Source organism: Prionailurus bengalensis, chromosome E2 (assembly GCF_016509475.1).
Source record: "Prionailurus bengalensis isolate Pbe53 chromosome E2, Fcat_Pben_1.1_paternal_pri, whole genome shotgun sequence".
Classification (NCBI taxonomy): domain Eukaryota; kingdom Metazoa; phylum Chordata; class Mammalia; order Carnivora; family Felidae; genus Prionailurus; species Prionailurus bengalensis.
The window spans coordinates 14,731,997-14,754,170 of record NC_057352.1 but is presented as its reverse complement, the minus strand read 5'-3'; the positions used below and the strand labels follow the sequence as shown (position 1 = coordinate 14,754,170).

The following is a 22,174-nucleotide window of genomic DNA, read 5'->3' as shown; positions in this document are numbered from 1 at the left end:
AAGGGCACTAAGGAATCTACTCCTGAAATCATTGTTGCACTATATGCTAACTAATTTGGATATAAATTTTTTAAAATAAAAAATTAAATTAAAAAAAACAACATGGAGCAAAAAGAAATTCATTTAATACCATTTTTGTAAATTAAAAACATATGAAAAACAAAAAAAATACATAAAGCACTATACATCTTTTTAGGAATATAGACATATCCAAGAATCAGAAATTAAACACATTAGAAAGTGTGTCTATAAGGTGGAAGAAGAGATAGAAGTAAGAAGGGAGATATGGGAGGAAAAAAATGACACAAAAGAATAGCTTTATACCAGTTACTGCTAACAGTGTGTCAGAAATAAAACAGTATGGGGGACCTGGGTGGCTCAGTCGGCTAAGCGTCCGACTTCGGCTCAGGTCATGATCTTGCGGTTTGTGAGTTCGAGCCCCATGTTGGGCTCTGTGCTGACAGCTCAGAGCCTGTAGCCTGCTTGGGATTCGGTGCCTCCTTCTCTCTCTGCCCCTCCCCCACTTGTTCTCGGTCTCTCTCTATCAAAAGTAAATACATGTAAAAAAATTTTTTTAAAAAGAATTGAAACAGTATGGTAAAATCAATTCTCAAGAAAAAAAAAGAAGAATGAATGAATAAATGAGAAATGTTAAGAAAAGGAAGCAATACAAGCAAAAATCATAAGGAAGGAAAACAAAGGATATTTCATACTGAGGAAAGGAATAATTCACTAATGTCATGTTAATATAATAAATCCTCATGCACATAACAATATAACTTCAAAATATATAAAGCAAAACTGATACACCTAACAGAAGAAACTAACATATTGTCACCAATAATGAGAGAGTTTATTATACCTTCCAGAAGGCAAAATATCAAACAGGAAAAAAAAAGTAAGGAACAAGAATTAGAGAATTAATAAACTTGCATAGTCAGCTCTCTGATCCCAACAACCAGTATCCTTTAAAACATCCTTTAAAAACATACAGAACACTTCCAAAACAAAACAAAAAAACCTCCACATATTAGGTCAAAAGGGAAATCTCGGCACATTCCTAAGGATTTATATCGTTCAGAACATGTTCATTGAATAAAATTGGCAATCAACTGCAAAAAGACAACCAAAGAACAATCCAGGTACCCATAGGTTCAAAAATACATTTCTAAATAATTGGTGTAAATAATCTGACATTACATTTTTGGGGAACTGAATGACAAAGAAAGCACCCCATACCAAAACCTGGAGAATACAGAATAAACACTAAAATGGAGGGAGGGCAGTGAATCAACAAAGCAGAAATTAACAAAATAACCTTCCCCCCAAATAAGTAGGAAAGATTATCAGCAAACCAAAAGCTGTTTGTTTGTTTTTTTAAGACTGATAAAACTATACAATTTGGGGCAATTGATCCAGAAAAATTAGAGAAGAGACAAATGAATATCAGGAAAACCGAAGAAAATATACCTTCAGATGCAAATGAATCATAAAAAACATCATGCATAAAGTTATGCCAATGAATCTGAAGTCCTAGATAAAATATTATTCTAGGCAAATATAAATTACAAACATTTATCCCAGGAAAAAGCAATAAATCTGAATAAACCAACATCCACAGAAGAAGTTGAAATCATAGAGACCTACCAAAAAGGCATCATGCATGGATGATCTTAAGGTCAACTTCCCCCAAATGTTTCAAGAGCAGGTAACTCCAATATATCACAAGCCATTCCAGATTGCAGAATAATGTAAATGACTTCCCATAAGAATAATGTAGATGGCAGAAAAACTATCTGATCACATTGATAAGTGCATAAAAAGCATTTGCTGAAGGTCAACACCTGCTTTTTAAAAACCTACTAGCAAATCAGAAATAGAATTTGATAAAGGACTTCTACTCGAAATCTGAAAACACCATACCTCATAGTGAAACCTTAGTGTTAATCCTTCAAAACTCTCGGACAACACAAGAATTGTCTATTATCACCACTACCAATAACATTGTATTGAAACTCTTCGCCAAAGGGGAAGGGCTGAGAAATGAGTTATAAAGGTTGGAAAGAACTAGACTGGCATTTTGTTACCCTAACAGGATCCTCTAGCCAGGAAAGTATGGAGAATTAGCTGTCTGGCTATTCTAAAACAAGTAAGAGTGAGTTCAACAAAGTAGCCAGATCCAAGATCAGCAGTAAAAATGCAAGAGGAGTAATTGATTAGGGGAAAAAAAAAAAAAGATCCAAGTCATAAATAAATAAGTAAAAATAGTAAAGTCCCAGTGAGTGAACCAGGGAAACATGTACAAGATATCCCAGGAGAAAATCAAACCTATGTCTAAGATGGAAGGCTCAATATTACTAAATCACAAATTCTCCCCCAAATCAATAACTTATTCATTTACAATCCCAATCAAAATCCAAACCATCTGTTATGGAATTGACAAATTCCATCCCACTCCCCATTCCCACTGCAGGACCCACCAGGGTTAGAATCAAGTCAAGGCTCCTTGCTCACCCGAGTCTAGACATTCACTGGGAAACCACGTGTTCTGCTGCCCACCTGCCTCTCTGATTTGAACCCATAAGCAGTTGGTAAACAGAGTAACAATGTCGGCATAACACAAGCATGTTGGTTAATAAGCAATTTTTCTCTGGGAAGTTAATATTTTGAAGCAATCAGTGACAACCTTTCTCAGAGTTAAAAGGGAAGCCTTGGTGATCAAAGAAGATCTTCACACACACACACACACACACACAAAGCTAAAAATCTGCAGAACTGTCTTCCTTTAGATCCACAGTGACTTGTTTTAGTGGTTTCAAGGATCATAATGCTTGCTACAATGTTATGGTATGTGGTAAAGCTGTGAATGCAGATGAAGAAACCACAATGATATTTTCTCATATTAAAATGACAGGTTGATGAAGGCAACACCTTAAATCAGATTTTTAATTTTGATGCAAATGGTTTCCATTAGAAATTAATATCTACATGTGATATATATATATATACATACATACATACATACATACATACATACATATACATACACATACATACACACACACTCATGCACACACAACGGGATATTACTCGGTGATCAAAAAGAATGAAATCCTGCCATTTGCAACCACATAGGTGGAACTAGAATGTATTATGCTAAGCGAAATAAGTCAGAGAAAGATAAATATCATATGACTTCACTCATATGTGGAATTTAAGGAACAACACAGATGAACATAGGGTAAGGGAAGGAAAAATAAGATAAAAAGAGAGAGGGAGGCAAAGCATAAGAGACTTTAAATACAGAGAACTGAGAGGTGTTGGGGGGGATGGTCTAAATGTGTGATGGGCATTAAGGAGGGCACTTATTGGGATGAGCATTGGGTGTTCTATGTAAGTGATGAATCCCTGGGTTCTACTCCTGAAATCATTATTACACTATATGTTAAGTAACTTGGATTTAAATAAAATTTAAAAATTAAAAAATAATAATAAAGCCAGAAAGTTTTCAAAGAAAGAAAAGGAAAGAAAAGAAAAGGAAATTAATATATCCAGACCAGCATCTCTGAGAAGGAAGCACAAGCCCCATAAGATTGCAAAGAAGGCACTGAAGATGTTGCTAAGCGCAAACCTCCGTGGAATTTTAACTGTGCTAGTATTTCTTTGAGAATCATTATTGGTCTCGTAGCACTCTGATTATGAGGTTGCCAGTGTTTTGAGCAATCTAACCCTAGTTTTTTTTTTTTCTTCTTCTTCTTCCCCATAAATTCTTGTTATGTTTAGTGAACTGTTTTGTAGAACTCCAGGGTTTTTAGGAACGCATATATCACTCATGACAGAACTGCCTATAACTCAGAATAAGGGGGGACTCTGTCTTCAAACAAGCATTCTTGATAGTTCCTATGTTTCCCTGATGGGTAGACAAGAGCCCAGGTACCCACTTCTAAGAGTGGAACAACTTCCCAGGAGCAGGGGCGGGGTCTGGAACTTGGGAACCAGAGCACCTCATGGTTCCTCTTTTATCTCCTCCCTCCAGACTTCCGGGCCACTAGGGAGAAACCACGTGAAAAGGCCCAGAATTTTGCCATTTACAAGCTTACAGATCTTGAGCAAGTCACTGAACCTCTGCAGGACTCAATATCCTCATTCTTTAAATGGGAAGGCAGTGTTTTGTTTGTTTTTAAATCATGTTTGTTTTTAATTTTAAAACCTACCTTTGAGTCTTGCTTTTGCCATTTACAGTTCTGTGACCTTGGACAAGTGACTTTGCTTTTCAATGCATCATCTGTAAAATGGGGGCTTTGCGAGAATTTGATGATACCATGCAAAGCGCTTAGCACAAGATGCGCATTAAGCCCCAATAGATTGAAGTTCCTATTACGAGAGGCGGGGAGTTCTGACTGCTGAGGTGGAAGAAACCAGAGCTGGTGGGGAAAGACATGGCTGTGATTTCCCAACGGACAGTGAACACGTCCTTCCAGCCCCATCTTCCCTGCTGAGGCCTCGCCATCAGCCGAATCCCCTAGGTGGCAGGAGCCACCAACCTTTCTCCAACGTTTGAGGCCGCCTCCCGCGGCGCTTGTCCCGGAACGGACTACATTTCCCGGCGTGCACCTCGGGTCGGGGCCCGAGGGGACGGGCAGCCAAGGGGACCGTGCTCCAGCCGCGTTAGAGGCTGGAGCCAGTAACCACCACTCACGCAGCTCCTCTATTTCGCTTTGCGAAGCCGGTCCGCCACCGTCAACCCCATCTTGAGCCGCGGACCCGCAGGGTCTGTGAGGAGCGCTTGGCCCCCGCCTCCTTCCCTCCTCCCGCCATCTGGCCCACCGGGTCCCAGGGAGGGTCCGAGGCCAAGCTTATCTCCTCGGGAGGATTCCTTCGGCCTCGTGGGGTCCCCACTGCGGCCCGAGGCTGGCAGCGGGGCTCTGGGAGCTAGGGGAACAGCCTCGAGGCCGCGCAGCCGGAGACTACAACTCCCAGGCGGCACCGCGGCGGCGGCGGCGGCGGCGGCGAGCACGTCACTCAGGCACCGCCGGCGGCCCCGGGAAGCGGCGCGGGCGGGGGCAGGGCTGGGGCCGACCGGGAGGCAGGTGCTGAGGATGGGGGCAGCCCGGCCGCCCCGCGCGTGAGAAGGCCGAGGGGCGCGCCACCCCATCCCGGGGCGGGCGCCCCCGGGGCCCCGCCACCCCCACCCCGCCCGGCGGTCGTGGCCCGGGATGCGGAGCCGGGGGCCGCCGGTGGAGCTGCGCGGGGTGAGAGGCGTGGGGAAGGGGGCTGCCTGCTTCCCTCACCCTCGTCCCCCACCGGCGGGCCCCGGCAGGAATTGGGGAGCCGCGCGGCCAGGCCCTCTTAGCGCCCTGACATTTGGGGGAGACAGGTGAACCCGCCACCCTATCCGCACCCCGCCCCGCCTGGGCAGCTGAATCAGAGGGGACGACCCTGCCCTTTTAAGGAGGCTTTTTCTTGCTCCTGCGGAGGGCCCCCGCCCCCAGCCATGGCCTCCAGGAGCCCCCTAGAACCCGCAGGGACTGCCCCCCATCCTGGCCGCCGGGGCCCGCCCTCTGCATCCCGCGGGCAGCCTGTGTGAAGCGGCCTCCCACAGCCCCCGGCCCCTCCCCCATGGAGGAGGAGGAGGGGGGGGACGGCCAAGGAGTGGGGCACGACCCCCACGGGGCCCGTCTGGACCGCGGTGTTCGACTACGAGGCGGCGGGCGATGAGGAGCTGACCCTGCGGAGGGGCGACCGCGTCCAGGTGCTTTCCCAGGACTGTGCGGTGTCGGGCGACGAGGGCTGGTGGACCGGGCAGCTACCCAGCGGCCGTGTGGGCGTTTTCCCCAGCAACTACGTAGCCCCTGGCGCACCCGCCGCGCCCGCGGGCCTCCAGCTGCCCCAGGAGATCCCCTTCCACGAGCTGCAGCTAGAAGAGATCATCGGTGTAGGGGGCTTTGGCAAGGTCTACCGGGCCCTATGGCGCGGCGAGGAGGTGGCTGTCAAGGCCGCCCGGCTGGACCCTGAGCGGGACCCGGCAGTGACAGCAGAGCAGGTGCGCCAGGAGGCCAGGCTCTTCGGAGCCCTGAAGCACCCCAACATCATTGCCCTCAGAGGCGCCTGCCTCAGCCCCCCACACCTCTGCCTGGTGATGGAGTATGCCAGGGGGGGCGCACTGAGCAGGGTGCTGGCGGGCCGCCGGGTGCCCCCTCATGTGCTGGTCAACTGGGCTGTGCAGGTGGCCCGGGGCATGAACTACCTACACAATGATGCCCCTGTGCCCATCATCCACCGGGACCTCAAGTCCATCAACAGTAAGTGGTGTCCTCCCCTCAAAACTTGCTTCCACCGAATCTTAGGAGGTCAAGCCTAGGTGGTGGGAAATGGGGACACCAGAAGATATTGCCAAGGGCAAGAAGGGGCAGTGGTATACCTTCCGGGCCAAGTGAGGGAGGAAAAGGAGGCTTGGAAAGGTTGAAGGACCGCCCGTCTCCCAGGCTAAGAGTCACAGTAGCTTAATAAGTATGTATCCATGAACACTGTGACAGGCCCTGAACTCCTAGCATGGACAGCACAGGGCCTGCCCTCATGGCACTCACTGTCCAACCATGATGCCAGGGTCCACCGGACAGAGACCGAAAGAATCTAGCCTGGAGTCAGAGTTTCTCAACCTTGGCACTATTTACATTTGGGGCTGGATGATTGTAGGAGGCAGTTCTCTTGTGGGTTGTTTAGCAGCATCCGTGGCTTCTAGCTGGTAGATGCCATTAACATTCTCCACCAAAGACCAAAACTTGTCTCCAGACATTGGCAAGTGTCTCCTCGGGGTTGAGAACCACTTCCTGGAGTCCTCTCAGGCCTCTGCCCCAGCCAGAGTGAGGGAGGAAGGAAAGGGATGTGCCTTATGTAAAAGCTTCCAGGCTGCCTGGCTTATCACAGGCTCTCAAAACTTGATTGGTTGGTCGAATGGGGACTGGGGCCAGCAGGAAGAGAAAGCTCCCCAGGACCCACCTCTAGATCAAGGAGCTTCTCATGATGTCAGCACATATTAGTTGAGCACCTATTAACAGGAGCCCAACAGGGACCAAGACTGCAGTGGCCTCACCCATTTCCGGAGCGCCTGTTGTGTGCCACACCCAGTCCTGCATCCTAAGGATATAGCTGGGGAAGAATCCTACCTTCCTGGCTCTCCCAAGCTTCCTCTACCCCATCTCACTCCCTTTCATTTCTGCATGCATCTATTCTTTCATTTTTCATTTGGTGTTTGCTGGGCCAAGTCATGTGCTAAGGAGAGGGATCAACAGTGAATGAGGCCAGCATGTTCCCTGCCCTCCCTGGAAATGTGAGGATTTCCCCTTTGTTCTCACATTTGGACTCCCACATCTCTTCTGATTCCTGTCAGTTCCACACCCCGAAATGTGTTTGAATCCATCCCGCTATTTCTGCAATGTTGCTATGCAGAGCCATGACCACTGCGAGCCCCTAGAACAGAGGGAGTGGTCTTCCTTACCTTCCAGGCCTTACACTTGTACACCAACCGAGCTGCCAGGTGCTCAAGGTGTGCCAAGCCCTGTGGCGGGGCCAGGGAATTGAGCAAAGACAGACATGGATGGTTCCTGCCTCCCTGATGCTCAGACTCCTCTGACATGCTGGGCAAATAGAGGCAGGACCACCAGCATGCTCCCCTTGAAGACTGGGGTGCCTTCCTGGCCTTTCCTCACCCCTCTGATTCACAGCCTGAAGGTGGGGTGTAAGGACATGCCCCCAGGCCTCTAGGTTTTCCTGTAGCCAGTGCCACCTGGATGTGGCGTTGTTGGGGCTCCTTAGGCCAGGGCTTCCTGCTCAGTCAATGGGACAAGTCCATGCCCAGGACAGGTCACAGGGCCTCCACGGCACAGCTTCCTCCATTCATCTTTCCCTAGGAGCCCCTCGTCTGGTGTCACTCGTACATTGGTTCATTCAACCGATAATTCTGAAGCAAAATTAAATGTACTAGGCCCTATCTTAAGCACTGGGATTACAGAAGTGACCCAGGCAAGATCTCCCCACGTAGAAGTTATGGTCTAGTAAACAGAAGTAGATGACTGATATTTAGGTAGGTAGGTAGGTAGATAAAATTTCCAGATAAGATCAGGGGGCTCTGAAGAAAATAAAACAGGCAGAAGGAGCTCTTTGAATCAGATGGTCAGGGAAGGCAATACTGGAGCAGGGACCTGAACAAAGAGAACCCAGCCTTGCAAAGGTCTGGGCAGAGCAAAGGTCCGGAGGTGGAAATGAGCATGCCTTGCTGGAGAAACAGCCAGGAGACCAGAGGGGTTGGAAGAGGAGGAATGAGGGAGGGGTAGAAGATGAGGTCAGAAAGGTAGGCAGGGCCCAGATCATAATGACCTTGGGGGCCATGATGAGGATTTGGGGTTTTGTTTTGTTTCGTTTTTAACGTAGTGGAAGCCATCAGAAGATTTTAAGCAGAAATGAAATATAAGACCATAGTGTGTTCCGTCTGTCACAGGGTCACCCCACCAACAGAAGAGGTGGGGACCCAAGAAGGGAAGCATGGAGTCACATGCTAGAGAGTCAAGGGAGGCTTCTGGGCTTTGATGATAGTAGAATTAGCTCACTGTTGTTATGACAGGAGAAGTCACCAGGAATGGTCAAAGATCTGGGGGGAGAAGTAAAGGCCAACTATGGCCACATCACACACTAATAATAATAGCTAACTTTTTTTTTTTTTAATTTTTTTTTCAACGTTTATTTATTTTTGGGACAGAGAGAGACAGAGCATGAATGGGGGAGGGGCAGAGAGAGAGGGAGACACAGAATCGGAAACAGGCTCCAGGCTCTGAGCCGTCAGCCCAGAGCCCGACGCGGGGCTCGAACTCACGGACCGCGAGATCGTGACCTGGCTGAAGTCGGACGCTTAACCGACTGCGCCATCCAGGCGCCCCTTTTTTTTTTTTTTTTTAATTTTTTTTTTCAACGTTTATTTATTTTTGGGACAGAGAGAGACAGAGCATGAACGGGGGAGGGGCAGAGAATAGCTAACATTTTTAAAGGGCCTACTGGTACTTCACCTTACTACAACCCTATAAGGTAAATACTATAATCATCCCCACTTAACAGAGGAGAAATCCTAGCGTTAAGAAGAATAAATCGTACAAGGTTATGCAGCTGATAAGCGGCAGAGCTGGGATTCACACCCAGGCAGGCCTGTACACTTTGGGGCCTGTTTGATACATGCTGGTCGAATATCATAGCAGTTAAGAGATTGGGCTCTAATGACAGATGTAGGTCAGGTCTTTGCCCCACAGTTTTCTAGCTATACACTCTTGGCCAAGGGACTTCATCTCTTTGAGCCTCAGTTTGCCAGTCGATAAAATGGGTTGCTTTCTAGATAATCCATGTAAAGGCCTAGCACAGTGCCTGCCATATCATAGGCCGCTGATAAACACCAGCCATGATTATAATTGTTGTTAGTAATAGCCCTAGACAGCAAGTTGGAACCATTCAATATGCTTGGGGGATATAGCCGTCAGACTTTGTCACAGTAATGCTGCGTAGCAAACCACCCCCAAAACTCAGGGTCTTAAAACTTGATGTCATTTATTGCTGCTCACACACACGTGGGCCTGCTGGAGCGTGAGCTGCTTAGGCGGGCCTCAGCAGGGAAGACTTTACTCCAAGTACCTCCCATCTACCTTGGACCAGCAGGCTGGCCGAGGCATGGTCTCGTGGTGATGGCAGGCAGATAGGTGAGGCCTCTTAAGGCCTAGGCTTGGAAATGGCATTCTGTCACTTCTGCCTCGTTCTGTTGACCAAAACAAGTCCTAGGGCCAACCCAAGGTAAAGGAGGAGGAAATAGACTCTTCCCCTTCCGTGGAAAGGAGTGCAGAGTCAGGTGGTGAAGAAGGTGATGCAGAAAGGGGTAGATCTGGGGCCCTGAATGCAGTCTGCCACAGGGGGTGACAAAGGCAAAGGAGAACCACGTTCATCCCTTCTGCTCAGAGTCTAGTTCCCACCTCACTGGTGGCCAGGAATTCAAGGCCTGAACAAAGGAGAACCAAGGCTTTGGGCTCTGGCTACCCACCTTTCACGGAGCTCCCCAGAGCCCAGGTTAGAATCAGGAGGGAAGTAGACCCAGAGGAAGCTCCTCCTCCTTCATGGGAGCTTGGGGCAGGGATCCAACTGGCATGGAAGCGTCCATGATATTCCAGACCAGGAAAGGACCTGCTGCAGAGGGGGGTAACTCATGGTTACTCATGGTTAGAGGGAGAGAACAAGTAGGAGATTTCAGCTGAGGCAGGCGGGCAGGACACTCGGGTCTGCAGCCCAGAAGGTTGGGGTGACCCATCTTTCTTTCTGCCCCACAGTTCTTATTCTGGAGGCCATCGAGAACCACAACCTCGCAGACACGGTGCTCAAGATCACGGACTTCGGCCTCGCCCGCGAGTGGCACAAGACCACCAAGATGAGCGCTGCAGGGACTTATGCCTGGATGGCTCCGGAGGTTATCCGTCTCTCCCTCTTCTCCAAAAGCAGTGATGTCTGGAGGTGCTGATGGTGGGACTGGGGAATCCGGGAATGGGGGAGGGGAGGAGGGTGTTTCAGAGTGGGAGGGACAGTCTCCTGCGGAAGCTAGGATCCAGGCCTGACAGAGAGGCCCCCTGGCAAGGTCAGACCATCAAAGCACCAAAGCAGGTGTCTGCTTGCTGAAGTGGCAGCTGAGAAGGACTTGGATTCAAGTGGAAAATTACGAAGATACAGAAATAGGATGTCAACACCAAGGGCCCCTCAGACACCATCCAGTACAGCAGCCCACTTGTCAATAGGAAATTGAGGCTTTGGAGGCATCCTTTCATCCTTCCTTCCTTGCTTCCTTCCATTCATCCATCCATCCATCCATCCATCCATCCATCAGCACTGGGTGCTAGGGATACCGCAGTAAAAAAAATCTAGACACATTTCCTGCCCAGAGGAAGAGTAAATAAATAAACAAATACACAAGAAGCTGGGGGGGGGGGGGGAGCTGGTTTTAAGTTAAAAAGTTGTAAAATAATTTTCCAAAGATAAAGAGTTAATCCACCAGAACAAAGCATGAGATAGTATTAAGAGCCGGGAGGTAAATCGAAAGCACTCTGAGGGCTGGAGGATGATGTTAGGGAAGGCTTTTCTGAGAAATGACACTTGAGCTGAGTTTTGGATGATGATAAGAAGGAGCCACCCATGCAAAGTTTGGGGGAAGAAGCTTCCCAGGCAGAGGGGACAGTGCCCACAAAGGCGGTCCTGACGTGAGAACGAGCTTGGTCTATTCCAGACACAGCCGTGAGGCCGGGTGACTGGAGCAGAGGAGGCAAGGAGGAAGGTGGTAGAAAATGACATAGGAGAGAGAGCGGGGGACCCCGCAGATGAGGGACCGGACGCCAGGCTTTATTCTAAGTGCGGCGGAAAGCCATTAGGAGCATTTATGAATGGCACAATCTGGTTTAGCATTGCAAGGCTCCCTCGGCTGTAGGATGCAGAATGAATTGTGGGGGACAGGAGTGGGGGCAGGAGGCCCGCGAGGAGGCTGTTGCCATCACCAGTGAGACTTGATGGCGACAGCAGATACTCTTCAGCCTGGGGCCTTCTACTGGGAGGGAGCCAAACCCAGGTCAGTCCCCAGCTAAGGCTCCAGATGGACCAAGTAGCAAAGTCATGGCTTCTGGGCAGACAAATCAGACAGGAAGTCTCCAGTAGAGCAGTGCAGCTCTTTGGGGAAGGTTCTAACTGGCTTTCCATTAGGCATTCATTTGTGGTACCAAACTGCACAGAGCCATATCTGTGTGGCAAGGAGCAGAAAATCCCCAAATAAAAACAAGCCTGAAGTTTCTGCTCTCCTGTACTGATGTGGTGCTCCCAGTGACAGGAATTCAGGGTCCTATGTCAGGGTTCCTCAACAGGGGCGTCACTGACATAGAGCAAGGTAATTCTTTCTTGTGTGGTACTGCCATGTATTTTTTAGGATGTGGTTCCCAGCCACCAAACATCATAGCGTTCCCCGGTCCTTGTGACAATCAAAACAGCCTCACAGGTTTCCAGCAACACAGGTGAGGTGGAGGGTTCACACCACCCCCAGTTGAAAGCCATTATTATTTTCTTCCACCTTGTGTGGTCTCCATTCCAAAGCTCACTTCATCATCCAAAACGGCTGCTTGAGCTCCGGCTTTTATGTCCACATCACAGCAAGCAGGCAGGAAAAGAGGAAAGGACACCGATTCTCCTTAAGGACTCTAAACTTCTAAACTTCGGGACTCCGAGGACTCTCTTTAACTTCCTGGAAGTTAGTTGCATATTACACGTCCTCCCGCACCCCACTGGCCAGAACCATCGCCATATGGGCATGCTTAGCTGCAAAGGAGGATGGGAAATGATTTCAGGCAGCAGATGCCCAGCTCACATTCACCAGTGCTGGCACTGAGAACGACAGGGAGGCCGTCACCCGTAGGAGGGCAGAGGTGGTGTCCATCTTGGTCCAGTGCCCAGAATAGTGTCTGGCACACAGCAGACATTTATATGTCAAATGCATGCGTGGATGCGGGGGAGCTCGGGGACTCACTGCATGCTGGACACCGCACAAAATGGTGTTCAGTTTACTGGAGAAGGTGGACCGGCAGGTGACCGGAGCACAGTGGTGCGTGCTCCAGTGTTGTGTATCCATCAAGGACACCGTCATGGGCATCAAGCAGGCCTGAGCCCAAGTGTGGACTGAGACCAGTCCGCTTACTAGCTGTGTGACATTGAGGCAGACAGTTTAACCTCTCTGTGCCTGCACCTGTTCCCCGGCTAAAACGGGGGTCATACCAATACCTTCTGCCTTACAGGGCTGTTGTGAGGATTACTGAGAGCGCCTAGCACAGTGCTGGCCTGGAGTAAGTGCTTTATAAATGTTAAATAGTGTTAACTTGTTTTTAGAGGTAAGTGCTGAGGGTTCTGTGGGAACATAGAGGAGGGGGTCTCTCATCTAGCTTTGGAGGCTGTGGAATCAAGGAAGCCTCCCTGGGAGAGGGGACACCTGAGTTTTGACTGAAAGAACAGTTACACACAGGGAAGGATGTTCTTGATGAAGGAGAAAGCATGTGCAAAGCCAGAGGTTAGGAAGAACAGGGCTTAGGGCTTGTTCAACTTGTTCAGCGAAGCTGGGGTTGGTACGGGGGCAAGAGGGCTTAGAGGCAAAGCGGCAGGGGACGTCAAAGGTCAGGGCTAAGAAAAGTGGCTTTGTCCAGGGGCTACAGGTGAGACACTGAAAGTTTTCAGACAGGGGTGAGGGAAGAGAGGCAGAGCAAAGGCAAGACATCAGACAGCCAACCCCACCACATCTATTTGAGATCAGGCCAGCGGAGGTCAATCATGTTCTCGTGGCCTCATCAACCAGCGCCGGATGTGGGGGTGAGGGAGGCCCACCACGGGACCGGAGGCAGGGATGGGGTGTAGGTGAGCATGGGGGTGGGCTGCGGCATCACCCTCCCTCTTCCCCACCTGCAGCTTCGGGGTGCTGCTCTGGGAGCTGCTGACGGGTGAGGTCCCCTACCGTGAAATCGACGCCTTGGCCGTGGCATATGGCGTGGCTATGAACAAGCTGACGCTGCCCATCCCCTCCACGTGCCCCGAGCCCTTTGCCCGCCTACTGGAGGGTGAGCCAGGGCCCTGTGGAGATAGGCTCAGCTTGGGTGGCAGGGGCCCTCGGGCCAGACCTCACCCCTTCACATCCATCCATACCGGTGGGCCCAGGAGTGAGGGAGAAGGGGCTGTAACCATTGGACCACAAACTGTCTCCCCCACAGTTGGCTCTGTGTCCCCCAAACTGTTGTTCCAGCCAGGCCCACAGCCCTTGAGGGCACCTGTTAGCATTCGCTGGCCCTGGGAGTCTTCCCTGATCCTTGATTCTGCCACAAGTGAGGGAGCAAAAGCCAGGTTTCACTGTAATGTTGCCAGGAATTTGGCTTTGAATTCCTTCCCTCAGTTCCATGGAAGTTGTTTGTCCACAGTCCCCTGAAGTCCTGTCTTCCACAAAGCAGGGTGATGCCCTAGAGCATGGCCACTGACCTCTCCACCCCCACTGCTGTCCCCCCCACCCCCACCCCAGAATGCTGGGACCCAGACCCCCATGGGCGGCCAGATTTCGGCAGTATCTTGAAGCAGCTTGAAGTCATCGAGCAGTCAGCCCTATTCCAGATGCCACTGGAGTCCTTCCACTCGCTGCAGGAAGACTGGAAGCTGGAAATTCAGCACATGTTTGATGACCTCCGGACCAAAGAGAAGGTGAAGGCAGGGGGCACAGTGGGAGGGATGGAGCAAGACCCTTGCATTTCTGATGCCTTTAGTGGGGCAGAGTCCCTTCCCCTGAGCCCCAGTCTTTGGGTCCATGCAGGGCTAAAGGGGCTTTTTTGCGTATTAAGAAAGGGGCCTGTTGGCAGATTAATAAGAAAAAGGCACCCTGCACTGATGCTCTTACAAGTGATACTGCCTGATGTCTGGGATTGGTTTAAATTTTTTTTTTTAATTTTTAAGTTTATTTATTTGAGGCAAAGAGAGCATGCAGGGGAGGGGCAGAGAGAGAGGGAGAGAGAGCATATCCCAAGCAGGTTCCGCACTGTCAGACTCTGCACTGTCTGCACGGAGCCTGACACAGGGCCTGAACCCACGAACTGTGAGATCATGGCCTAAGCCAAAATCAAGGGTCAGATGCTTAACTGACTGAGCCACCCAGGCACCCCTAAATTTTTTTAAATGTTTTATTTATTTTTGGCAGACAGAGTACAAGCAAGGGAGGGACAGAGAGAGAGGGGGACACAGAATCTGAAGGAAGCTCTGTCTGCACAGAGCCAGAGGCTGGGCTCTAACTTGTGAACTGTGAGATCATGACCTGAGCCTAACTCAGACACTTAACTGACTGAGCCACCCAGGCACCCCTGAGATTGGTTTTAAAACACAACAGCAAAAATGGGAGGGAGGGAGAGAGGGAGGAGACAAGGAAGAAGACACATGAAAAAAGGTTTGCTAAGTAAAAAGAGTTGTTTAGGTGGAATGATGAGAATTGGGGGCACTATTCTGTCTCTGCTTTGTGGATGTTTGAAGTTTTCCAAATTGAAGAGTCAAAAACTTAAAGGTGAAAACTAAAACCACCCCTTTCTTTGGGCTAATACAGCCTGGAGCACCAGCGCCCAGCTTGGCTGGTGAAGAGTGAGTTGGATTGTGCCCCCAATTTGCCCCTTAGCAGGACGCCCTTGTGCTGTGCCTCAAGCAGACCCAGTAGCCCCCAGGTCCATCCCCAAGCGGCTGACAGGTGAGCCCCTCGCCCCATCTTCTCTCCAGGAACTCCGGAGCCGTGAGGAGGAGCTGCTGCGGGCGGCCCAGGAGCAGCGCTTCCAGGAGGAGCAGCTGCGGCGGCGGGAGCAGGAGCTGGCCGAGCGCGAGATGGACATCGTGGAGCGTGAGCTGCACCTGCTCATGTGCCAGCTGAGCCAGGAGAAGCCCAGGGTCCGCAAACGCAAGGGCAACTTCAAGCGCAGCCGCCTGCTCAAGCTGCGGGAAGGCGGCAGCCACATCAGCCTGCCCTCCGGTACCGCCCACACGCCTTACGCGGCCCCCAGGGGCTGCTGGGAGCATTCCTAACACGGGGTTTACCTCCTCCTCCTATTTTTTTGAAAACTTTTCTATTGCTGAATGTATCACACATGTGGAAAGGGGCCAGAAACCCGTCTAGCTTACTGGGTTAGTATAATCACCCCCACCCAAGCAGAGAGAACCCACAGCCACCCCACATGCCCCGCCTCGCGCTCCCTCCCAGCACAAACCCCCGGCTGCCCGCCAAGAATAAGGGCATTCACGTCCTTACTTTTTAAAAATTGTTATTGTTTTGTCTTCTGTTTTTTTAAATCTTTTAATCAGCTTTTTTTTCCCCTTGCATCGTTTATTCTGCAGCACTTCCCACAGTCTGGAGGCTGCTGCTTGCGTCTCCCCAGTATGACTTACCTTGTCCTCTGTCCCCTAAATTTCCTATTAACTGGTATTAAGTTAAACTATGTGAAACTGCTGATGCCCGGCCCTTTTTGACCAAAACCAAAACAAGTTTCATGTGGATCAACCCAATAGGTTTGTCTCAAGGCATAATCAGTTTCAAGTTCTCGTTGGGTCTCTTCCCCACCCCCACCCCCCAAAGATTGCTTCTTAGGTAACATGACCCCGCTCACCCATCATAAGACACATGATGTCTGCTCAACCCTCTCTTTGTAATGTTATAAGCCATCATGCAGTGACCAGCACAGCACTGGCCAACAGATATCTAATGCAAGCCACGTGGCTAATTTTAAATCTAGTAGCCACCTTAAAAAAAAAAAAAAAATGGAAAAGGGAAAAAAATGGAAAAGAAACAGGTGAAATTGACTTTAACAATATATTTTATTTAGCCTGATATATCCAAAATGCTACAGTGTCACATGTATCAATACAAGAAAAATTGTTAGAGATTTTAACCTCTTTTTTTCCACACCCAATCCTTGAAATCCAGCGTATATGTTATGGTTGCAGTGTACCTTGGTCCAGACGCTTAATTTTCCTCAAAAATACTTGACCTGTATTTGGGTTTCGTGAAATTTATAGTTGAAAAAAAGTTGATTCACATCCCCAAGATTTGCATCAAACATGCTTAAATGTTTTCAATAACCGAACTGAGGATCCATTTTTAAGTTTAAATTTAGATTAATTGCGACTACACAGATAGGTTCAAACTCTCCAGCGGCTCAGATGCAGTGGCCACACTGCAAGTGCTCAGTGGCCACTTGTGGCTAATAGCTGCCACGCTGGACACTTAGGCCTAGATCTGTAGTCAATCCTTAGTTAATTAAGGACCCCATTAGGATCCTTCCTCCCCAATTCAAGCGTGCACCCGAGGTCTCTGGAGGGCTCATCCCGGTTACATGGCTGTGCTTCACCCCAGAGCTGCCGATTCAGAGGGCCTGAGGGTGAGTGCTGCCCCTGAGGTTTGCAGTTGACGTGGATGCCGCCGCTCTGGAGACCATAGTTTGCGAACCCCCGTTTAAGGAATGAAAACAGTGGCGTTCCATTCTGGCATTCCTTCTATCCCACAAAGGGAACTTCTCCAGTTACCCACGGAGCATCTTGCTCAGGAAAGTCTCTTTCTTTCCACAGGCTTCGAGCATAAGATCACAGTCCAAGCCTCTCCAACCCTGGACAAGCGGAAAGGATCCGACGGGGCCAGCCCCCCCGCAAGTCCCAGCATCATCCCCCGGCTGAGGGCCATTCGCCGTGAGTATCTCCCAAGGCCCTGACCAGTCAGTAGTCCACAACGTTCCGTGAACATTTACTGGGCACCGAGCTGGAGGAACAACAGGGACAAGACAGGCGGGGTCCCCTCCCTCATTCTCATCAGGGGTCAACAGACACTAAAGTGGTACATATACTATAGTGATAAGCTCTACAAAGGAAAGCAGGGAAGGGAAATAAAAGAGGAGAGGTGCTGTTTTACATCAGGAAGGCCTGTGTAGGGAGCTGGGGTTTGAGCAGGGACCCGGGTGGTAAGAAGGAGCGAGGAGGGTCAAGATCCGAAAGAAGCGTGTCCCTGCAGGAGGGAACAGCAAGGGCCAAGGCCAGGGGTGGGAATAAGCAAGGCATGTGTATGGTCCTGGGAGGCCAGCTCGATTGGACTGGAGTGAATGGCAGGGAGAGGAGTGGGTTTGTGGTCAAGGTTGCAGGGGGCCAGATCTTGCTGGGCCTAGAGAACCGGGCTCGCTAAGGAACTTGAACTGGATTGTATTCTAAATGCGGTAGGGGCCGTGAGCTGGGCAGTAATGTGATAAAACGCACCTTGTCCCTCCGGCTGCTGTGAAGGGTGTGGACTGTGGGAGGCTGGAGCGATAGGGGAAGACAGGAGACAAGGGGAGCGGACCGGACTGGGGCTGTGGGCGGGAGACGGGGCTACGCGGCAGAGGCACAGCCAGCCCGGTTTGCTGATGGGCAGGATACGAGGCTGATCCCCTCAAATCTGTTCTGCCCCATCGGTCACCCCTGGCTTTGCCCCACATATCACCCCCTTCACACCTCTGTCGGGACCCCTGCTTGTACCAGGCCCCAGAGGTCATTCTCATGGGGACACCAACAAAGACAATGACCATATGGTGACAGTACCAATGTCAGGGTACTTTCAAAGTGTGGAAATGAGAGCAGTAGACTCTCCAGGGAACAAACTCCTCCAGAGCTGGAGGCTGGAAGGGAAAACTGGCAACGAGGCTGGGAAAAGGACTGAAAGGAACAGAGTTCCAGGTGAAGGGAACAGCCTGTGCAAAGGCGTGGAGGTGTGGAAACACCCACCTGGGAAATGATAGACATGGGGTCCCAATCAAGGCACTCATTGCTCTCTGCCTGCATACCCAGACTCCATTTCCTCTCTCTCCTCCTTTTCTCCCTCCCTCCACACCAGCCCCACAGGCCTCCTGGCTGCTCTAAACACTCTAGGCATGGCCAGCCACAGGGCCTTGGCATAAGCTATTCCCTCTGCCCGAAATGCTCTTCTCCCTTGTATCCACTTGACTCACCCCCTCACCTCCTTCGCATCTTTGCCCAGGTTCTTCCTTGTCAAACATGACTTTTCCTACCTCTCAGACTCCTTTCCTGCTCCGTCTCCCTCACAGCACTTACCGCCTGTCAACTCCCTACACAAATTACTCACCTAGTATGATTCTTGTTGGTCATCGGTCTTCACCCCTAAAATGTAAACTCCCAAGAGCAGGGGGTTTTGTCAGCTTTGCCCACTACTGTCTTCTCAGCACCTCCCATGGGGCTTGGCATATGGCAGGTGCTCAGCAGACATGTGGGAATGAATAGACGGCTGATGGGCTTGGCTGTGAGGAGTGACGGGAGACGAGGCTGAGGGAAGGCAGGGAAGTACATGCAGAGCCTCTACTGCCAGGCTGAGGAGCTAGGACCTTGTCCTGACAGCAGTAGGGAGCTATGGAAGGATTTAGAAAAGGGAAGGGTTGAAGATCCCTTGGACTTCTGGTGGACAGTGGATGTGAGAGTGAGGGCGGGAGCCCAGTGGGGACAGACTGTCCAACACCCAGTAACCAAGTGGTTTTTCTTGGCCCAGTGACTCCCGTGGATGGCGGTGGCAGCAGCGGTTGTGGCAGTGGTGGTGGCAGTGGGACGTGGGGCCGCAGCGGGCCCCCAAAGAAGGAAGAGCTGGTTGGAGGCAAGAAGAAGGGCCGGACCTGGGGCCCCAGCTCCACCCTGCAGAAGGAGCGGGCTGGAGGGGAGGAGAGGTATAGGCACTGGGAGCCCACCCCTGGCCCTGCACGTTGCCCCCAGGCCCAGGCAGCCAGAAGGCCTGCATTGCAACCGTCCCTATCTCTGGCGCCCCCTGCAGGCTGAAGGCCCTGGGCGAAGGAAGCAAACAGTGGTCATCCAGTGCCCCCAACCTGGGCAAATCCCCCAAACACACACCGATCGCCCCAGGCTTCGCCAGCCTCAATGAGATGGGTAAGAGGGTGAGGGTGCCTTTAAAATGGAGAGGGGGGGAGGCATCCGGAGGGAAACAGAACTCAAGATGAAGAGGTGACCATCCCCCCCCCCTCCCCCGCACTGGGAGGAGGAATCCGATTTCACTGGACCAGTGGGTAGGAAACATTCCCAAAATGGGGGAAGGGCAGCCCCAGGGTGCAGGGTCATTCCTAGAGGCTTTGGGAGGAGAATGATTTGAGAACCACGTTTAATGGGACTTGGTGGCCTCACTGCCAGAAGGGTCTTTCTGGGTAGCCCCTTGCCCACCAAGTCTCCGGGGGCGGCGGGGGCTGCGGCCAGGCCCAGCCCTGGAGGCGATTGACGACCCTCTCCCACTTGCAGAGGAGTTCGCGGAGGCGGACGGAGGCAGCAGCGTGCCTCCCTCCCCCTACACCACCCCGTCCTACCTCACGGTGCCGCTGCCGGCCGAGCCCTCCCCGGGGGCGCCCGCGCCCCTCTCCCGGCCCGGGCACGGCGGCCGGCGGCGCTGCGAGCTGGCTCTGCTGGGCTGCGCCACGCTGCTGGGCGCCGTGGGCCTGGGCGCGGACGTGGCCGAGGCGCGCGCGGCCGACGGCGAGGAGCAGAGGCGCTGGCTCGATGGCCTCTTCTTCCCGCGCGCCGGCCGCTTCCCGCGGGGCCTCAGCCCGCCCGGGCGCTCGCCCGGTCGCCGCGACGACGCGGCCCCCGGCCCGGGCCTGGCGCCCTCGGCCACCCTGGTGTCGCTGTCGTCCGTGTCCGACTGCAACTCCACGCGTTCGCTGCTGCGCTCCGACAGCGACGAGGCCGCGCCGGCCGCGCCCTCCCCGCCGCCCTCCCCGCCCAGCACCAACCCCCTGGTGGACCTGGAGCTGGAGAGCTTCAAGAAAGACCCCCGCCAGTCTCTCACGCCCACCCACGTCACGGCCGCGCGCGCAGTGAGCCGCGGGCACCGGCGGACGCCGTCTGATGGGGCGCTGGGGCAGCGGGGGGCGCCTGAGCCCGCGGCTCCCCGCCCTGGTGAGTGAGGCGCCCACACCCAGGGCGCAGAAAACCGACCCTTCCCCCCCAACCCCACCAAAGTCCCAGGTCCCAGCCCAGCGGCGACGCCCTAGATGTCACGGTGGCCTCTTGCTTAGCATGGGGGGAAGGGTCTGTGTCCCCATGGTCCTCACTGCTAGAGGCACCGTGGGCCCCCAGGTGATTGAGACCCAGGAATGCTGGAGAGGTGGCAAACTAATGCCTCCAGGGGCCAGGTGGGTGGCATTAATGGCAACAGTAACAACTATGGGTAACACTCATGTGCTAGACACTGTTCCCTCTACATTTTTTATGTTTATTTTGAGAGAGAGAGAGAGCGCCTGAGCCGGGGAGGGGCAGAGACAGGGGAGAGAAAATCCCAAGCAGGCTCCATGCTGTCAGCACAGAGCCCAGTCTGGGGCTCCAGCTCACAAACTGTGAGATCATGACCTGAGCCGAAATTAAGAGCCAGGTGCTCAATGGACTGAGCCACCCAGGCGTCCCTCTATAATTCATTAACAAAGACAAAGGTGATTAGGACAGGAGTTAACTACCTACTACCAGGCACTGTGCTACGTGCTTTGTTGTTTTATTTAACCCTCACCTATGTAGTGAGCTGCTGTCATCACCATTCAGAGATAGCGTCACGCCTCAGGTCTCCGTGTGCGCACACACCCAGTGCCACATGCATAAGAGGCTTCAGACGGATGAGGGCTTTCTGTATCTAGAGGGATGACGAGGAAACAGGCTCTGATAGGTTAAGGAATATGCCCAGAGTTGCACCCAGTTGCGTGAGCAGTTCGGAGTCATAGGGGCCTAGGTGAAGGTCCCACCCCTCCTGGAAAGTGGGCCCAAGAAGAGCAGCAGATACCTCAAAAGATGTCAGAGACCCCAATGCTCATGTGACGATCCTGGCTTTTAAATGCCATCCTCTGGCCCACCCCGTTGACCTCATCTGATCCTCTCTTACCAGGCCCTCGAGATCCCCTGGACTTCCCCCGCCTGCCCGACCCCCAGACCTTGTTCCCGACCCACCGCCGGCCCCCCGAGTTCCCTGGCCGCCCTACCACCCTGACCTTCGCCCCAAGACCCCGGCCGGCTGCCAGCCGGCCCCGCCTGGACCCCTGGAAACTGGTCTCCTTTGGCTGGACGCTCAGCATCTCGCCTCCCAGCAGGCCGGACACCCCAGAGAGCCCTGGACCCCCCGGCATGCAGCCCACGCTGCTTGACATGGACATGGAGGGGCAGAGCCAGGACAGCACAGTGCCCCTGTGCGGGGCCCACGGCTCCCGCTGAGGCCTGCCCCCCACCGCCCGCCTGGGCAGCCATGAATGTAGCGCCCCAGGCCCCGCCCCAGCCTACCGCGCCACAAGGCAGGGGAGGCCCTGGGCAGGATACTCTATTTATTGGGGAAGGGGGGAGGGGGTCACTTAATTTATTCCTTTGTACCCCAGAGGGTGGGGCCCTGTGCCCACCCTGCAGTGAGGGGGGAGGGTGGGCAGGGATACTCAGGGACAGGGCACATCATAGGGATTCGGCACAAAATGCAGCATTAAAGGTAACCCCTGCCCCCTACCGCTCTTGGTTGTGTCTTTCCCCAGCCCAGGCCCTGGTCCTGGGGCACCCCACTAGGATCCCCCCC

At 52.2% G+C, this 22,174-nt stretch overlaps 1 protein-coding gene across 1 annotated transcript; it reads left to right on the top strand.

Annotated features, from left to right (window-relative positions):
• The first annotated feature begins 5,216 nt into the window (after positions 1-5,216).
• Positions 5,217-22,107, top strand: MAP3K10 (mitogen-activated protein kinase kinase kinase 10). Its single transcript, XM_043599355.1, has 11 exons — positions 5,217-5,377; positions 5,590-6,302; positions 10,356-10,536; positions 13,507-13,655; positions 14,108-14,283; positions 15,337-15,583; positions 17,173-17,289; positions 19,127-19,298; positions 19,403-19,515; positions 19,879-20,532; positions 21,506-22,107. Exons 1-11 carry the CDS (start codon positions 5,217-5,219, stop codon positions 21,826-21,828), a joined length of 3,006 nt encoding a protein of 1,001 aa, XP_043455290.1. The 3' UTR covers positions 21,829-22,107.
• Positions 22,108-22,174: the final 67 nt, after the last annotated feature.

Excerpts from the sequence above, each read along its gene's own strand:
- MAP3K10 (XM_043599355.1), top strand. The coding sequence starts at position 5,217 with ATGCGGAGCCGGGGGCCGCCGGTGGAGCTGCGCGGGGTGAGAGGCGTG. Across the intron at positions 10,537-13,506 it reads AAAAGCAGTGATGTCTGGAG|CTTCGGGGTGCTGCTCTGGG; the intron begins GTGCTGATGGTG and ends CCCCACCTGCAG. Across the intron at positions 13,656-14,107 it reads CTTTGCCCGCCTACTGGAGG|AATGCTGGGACCCAGACCCC; the intron begins GTGAGCCAGGGC and ends CCCCCACCCCAG.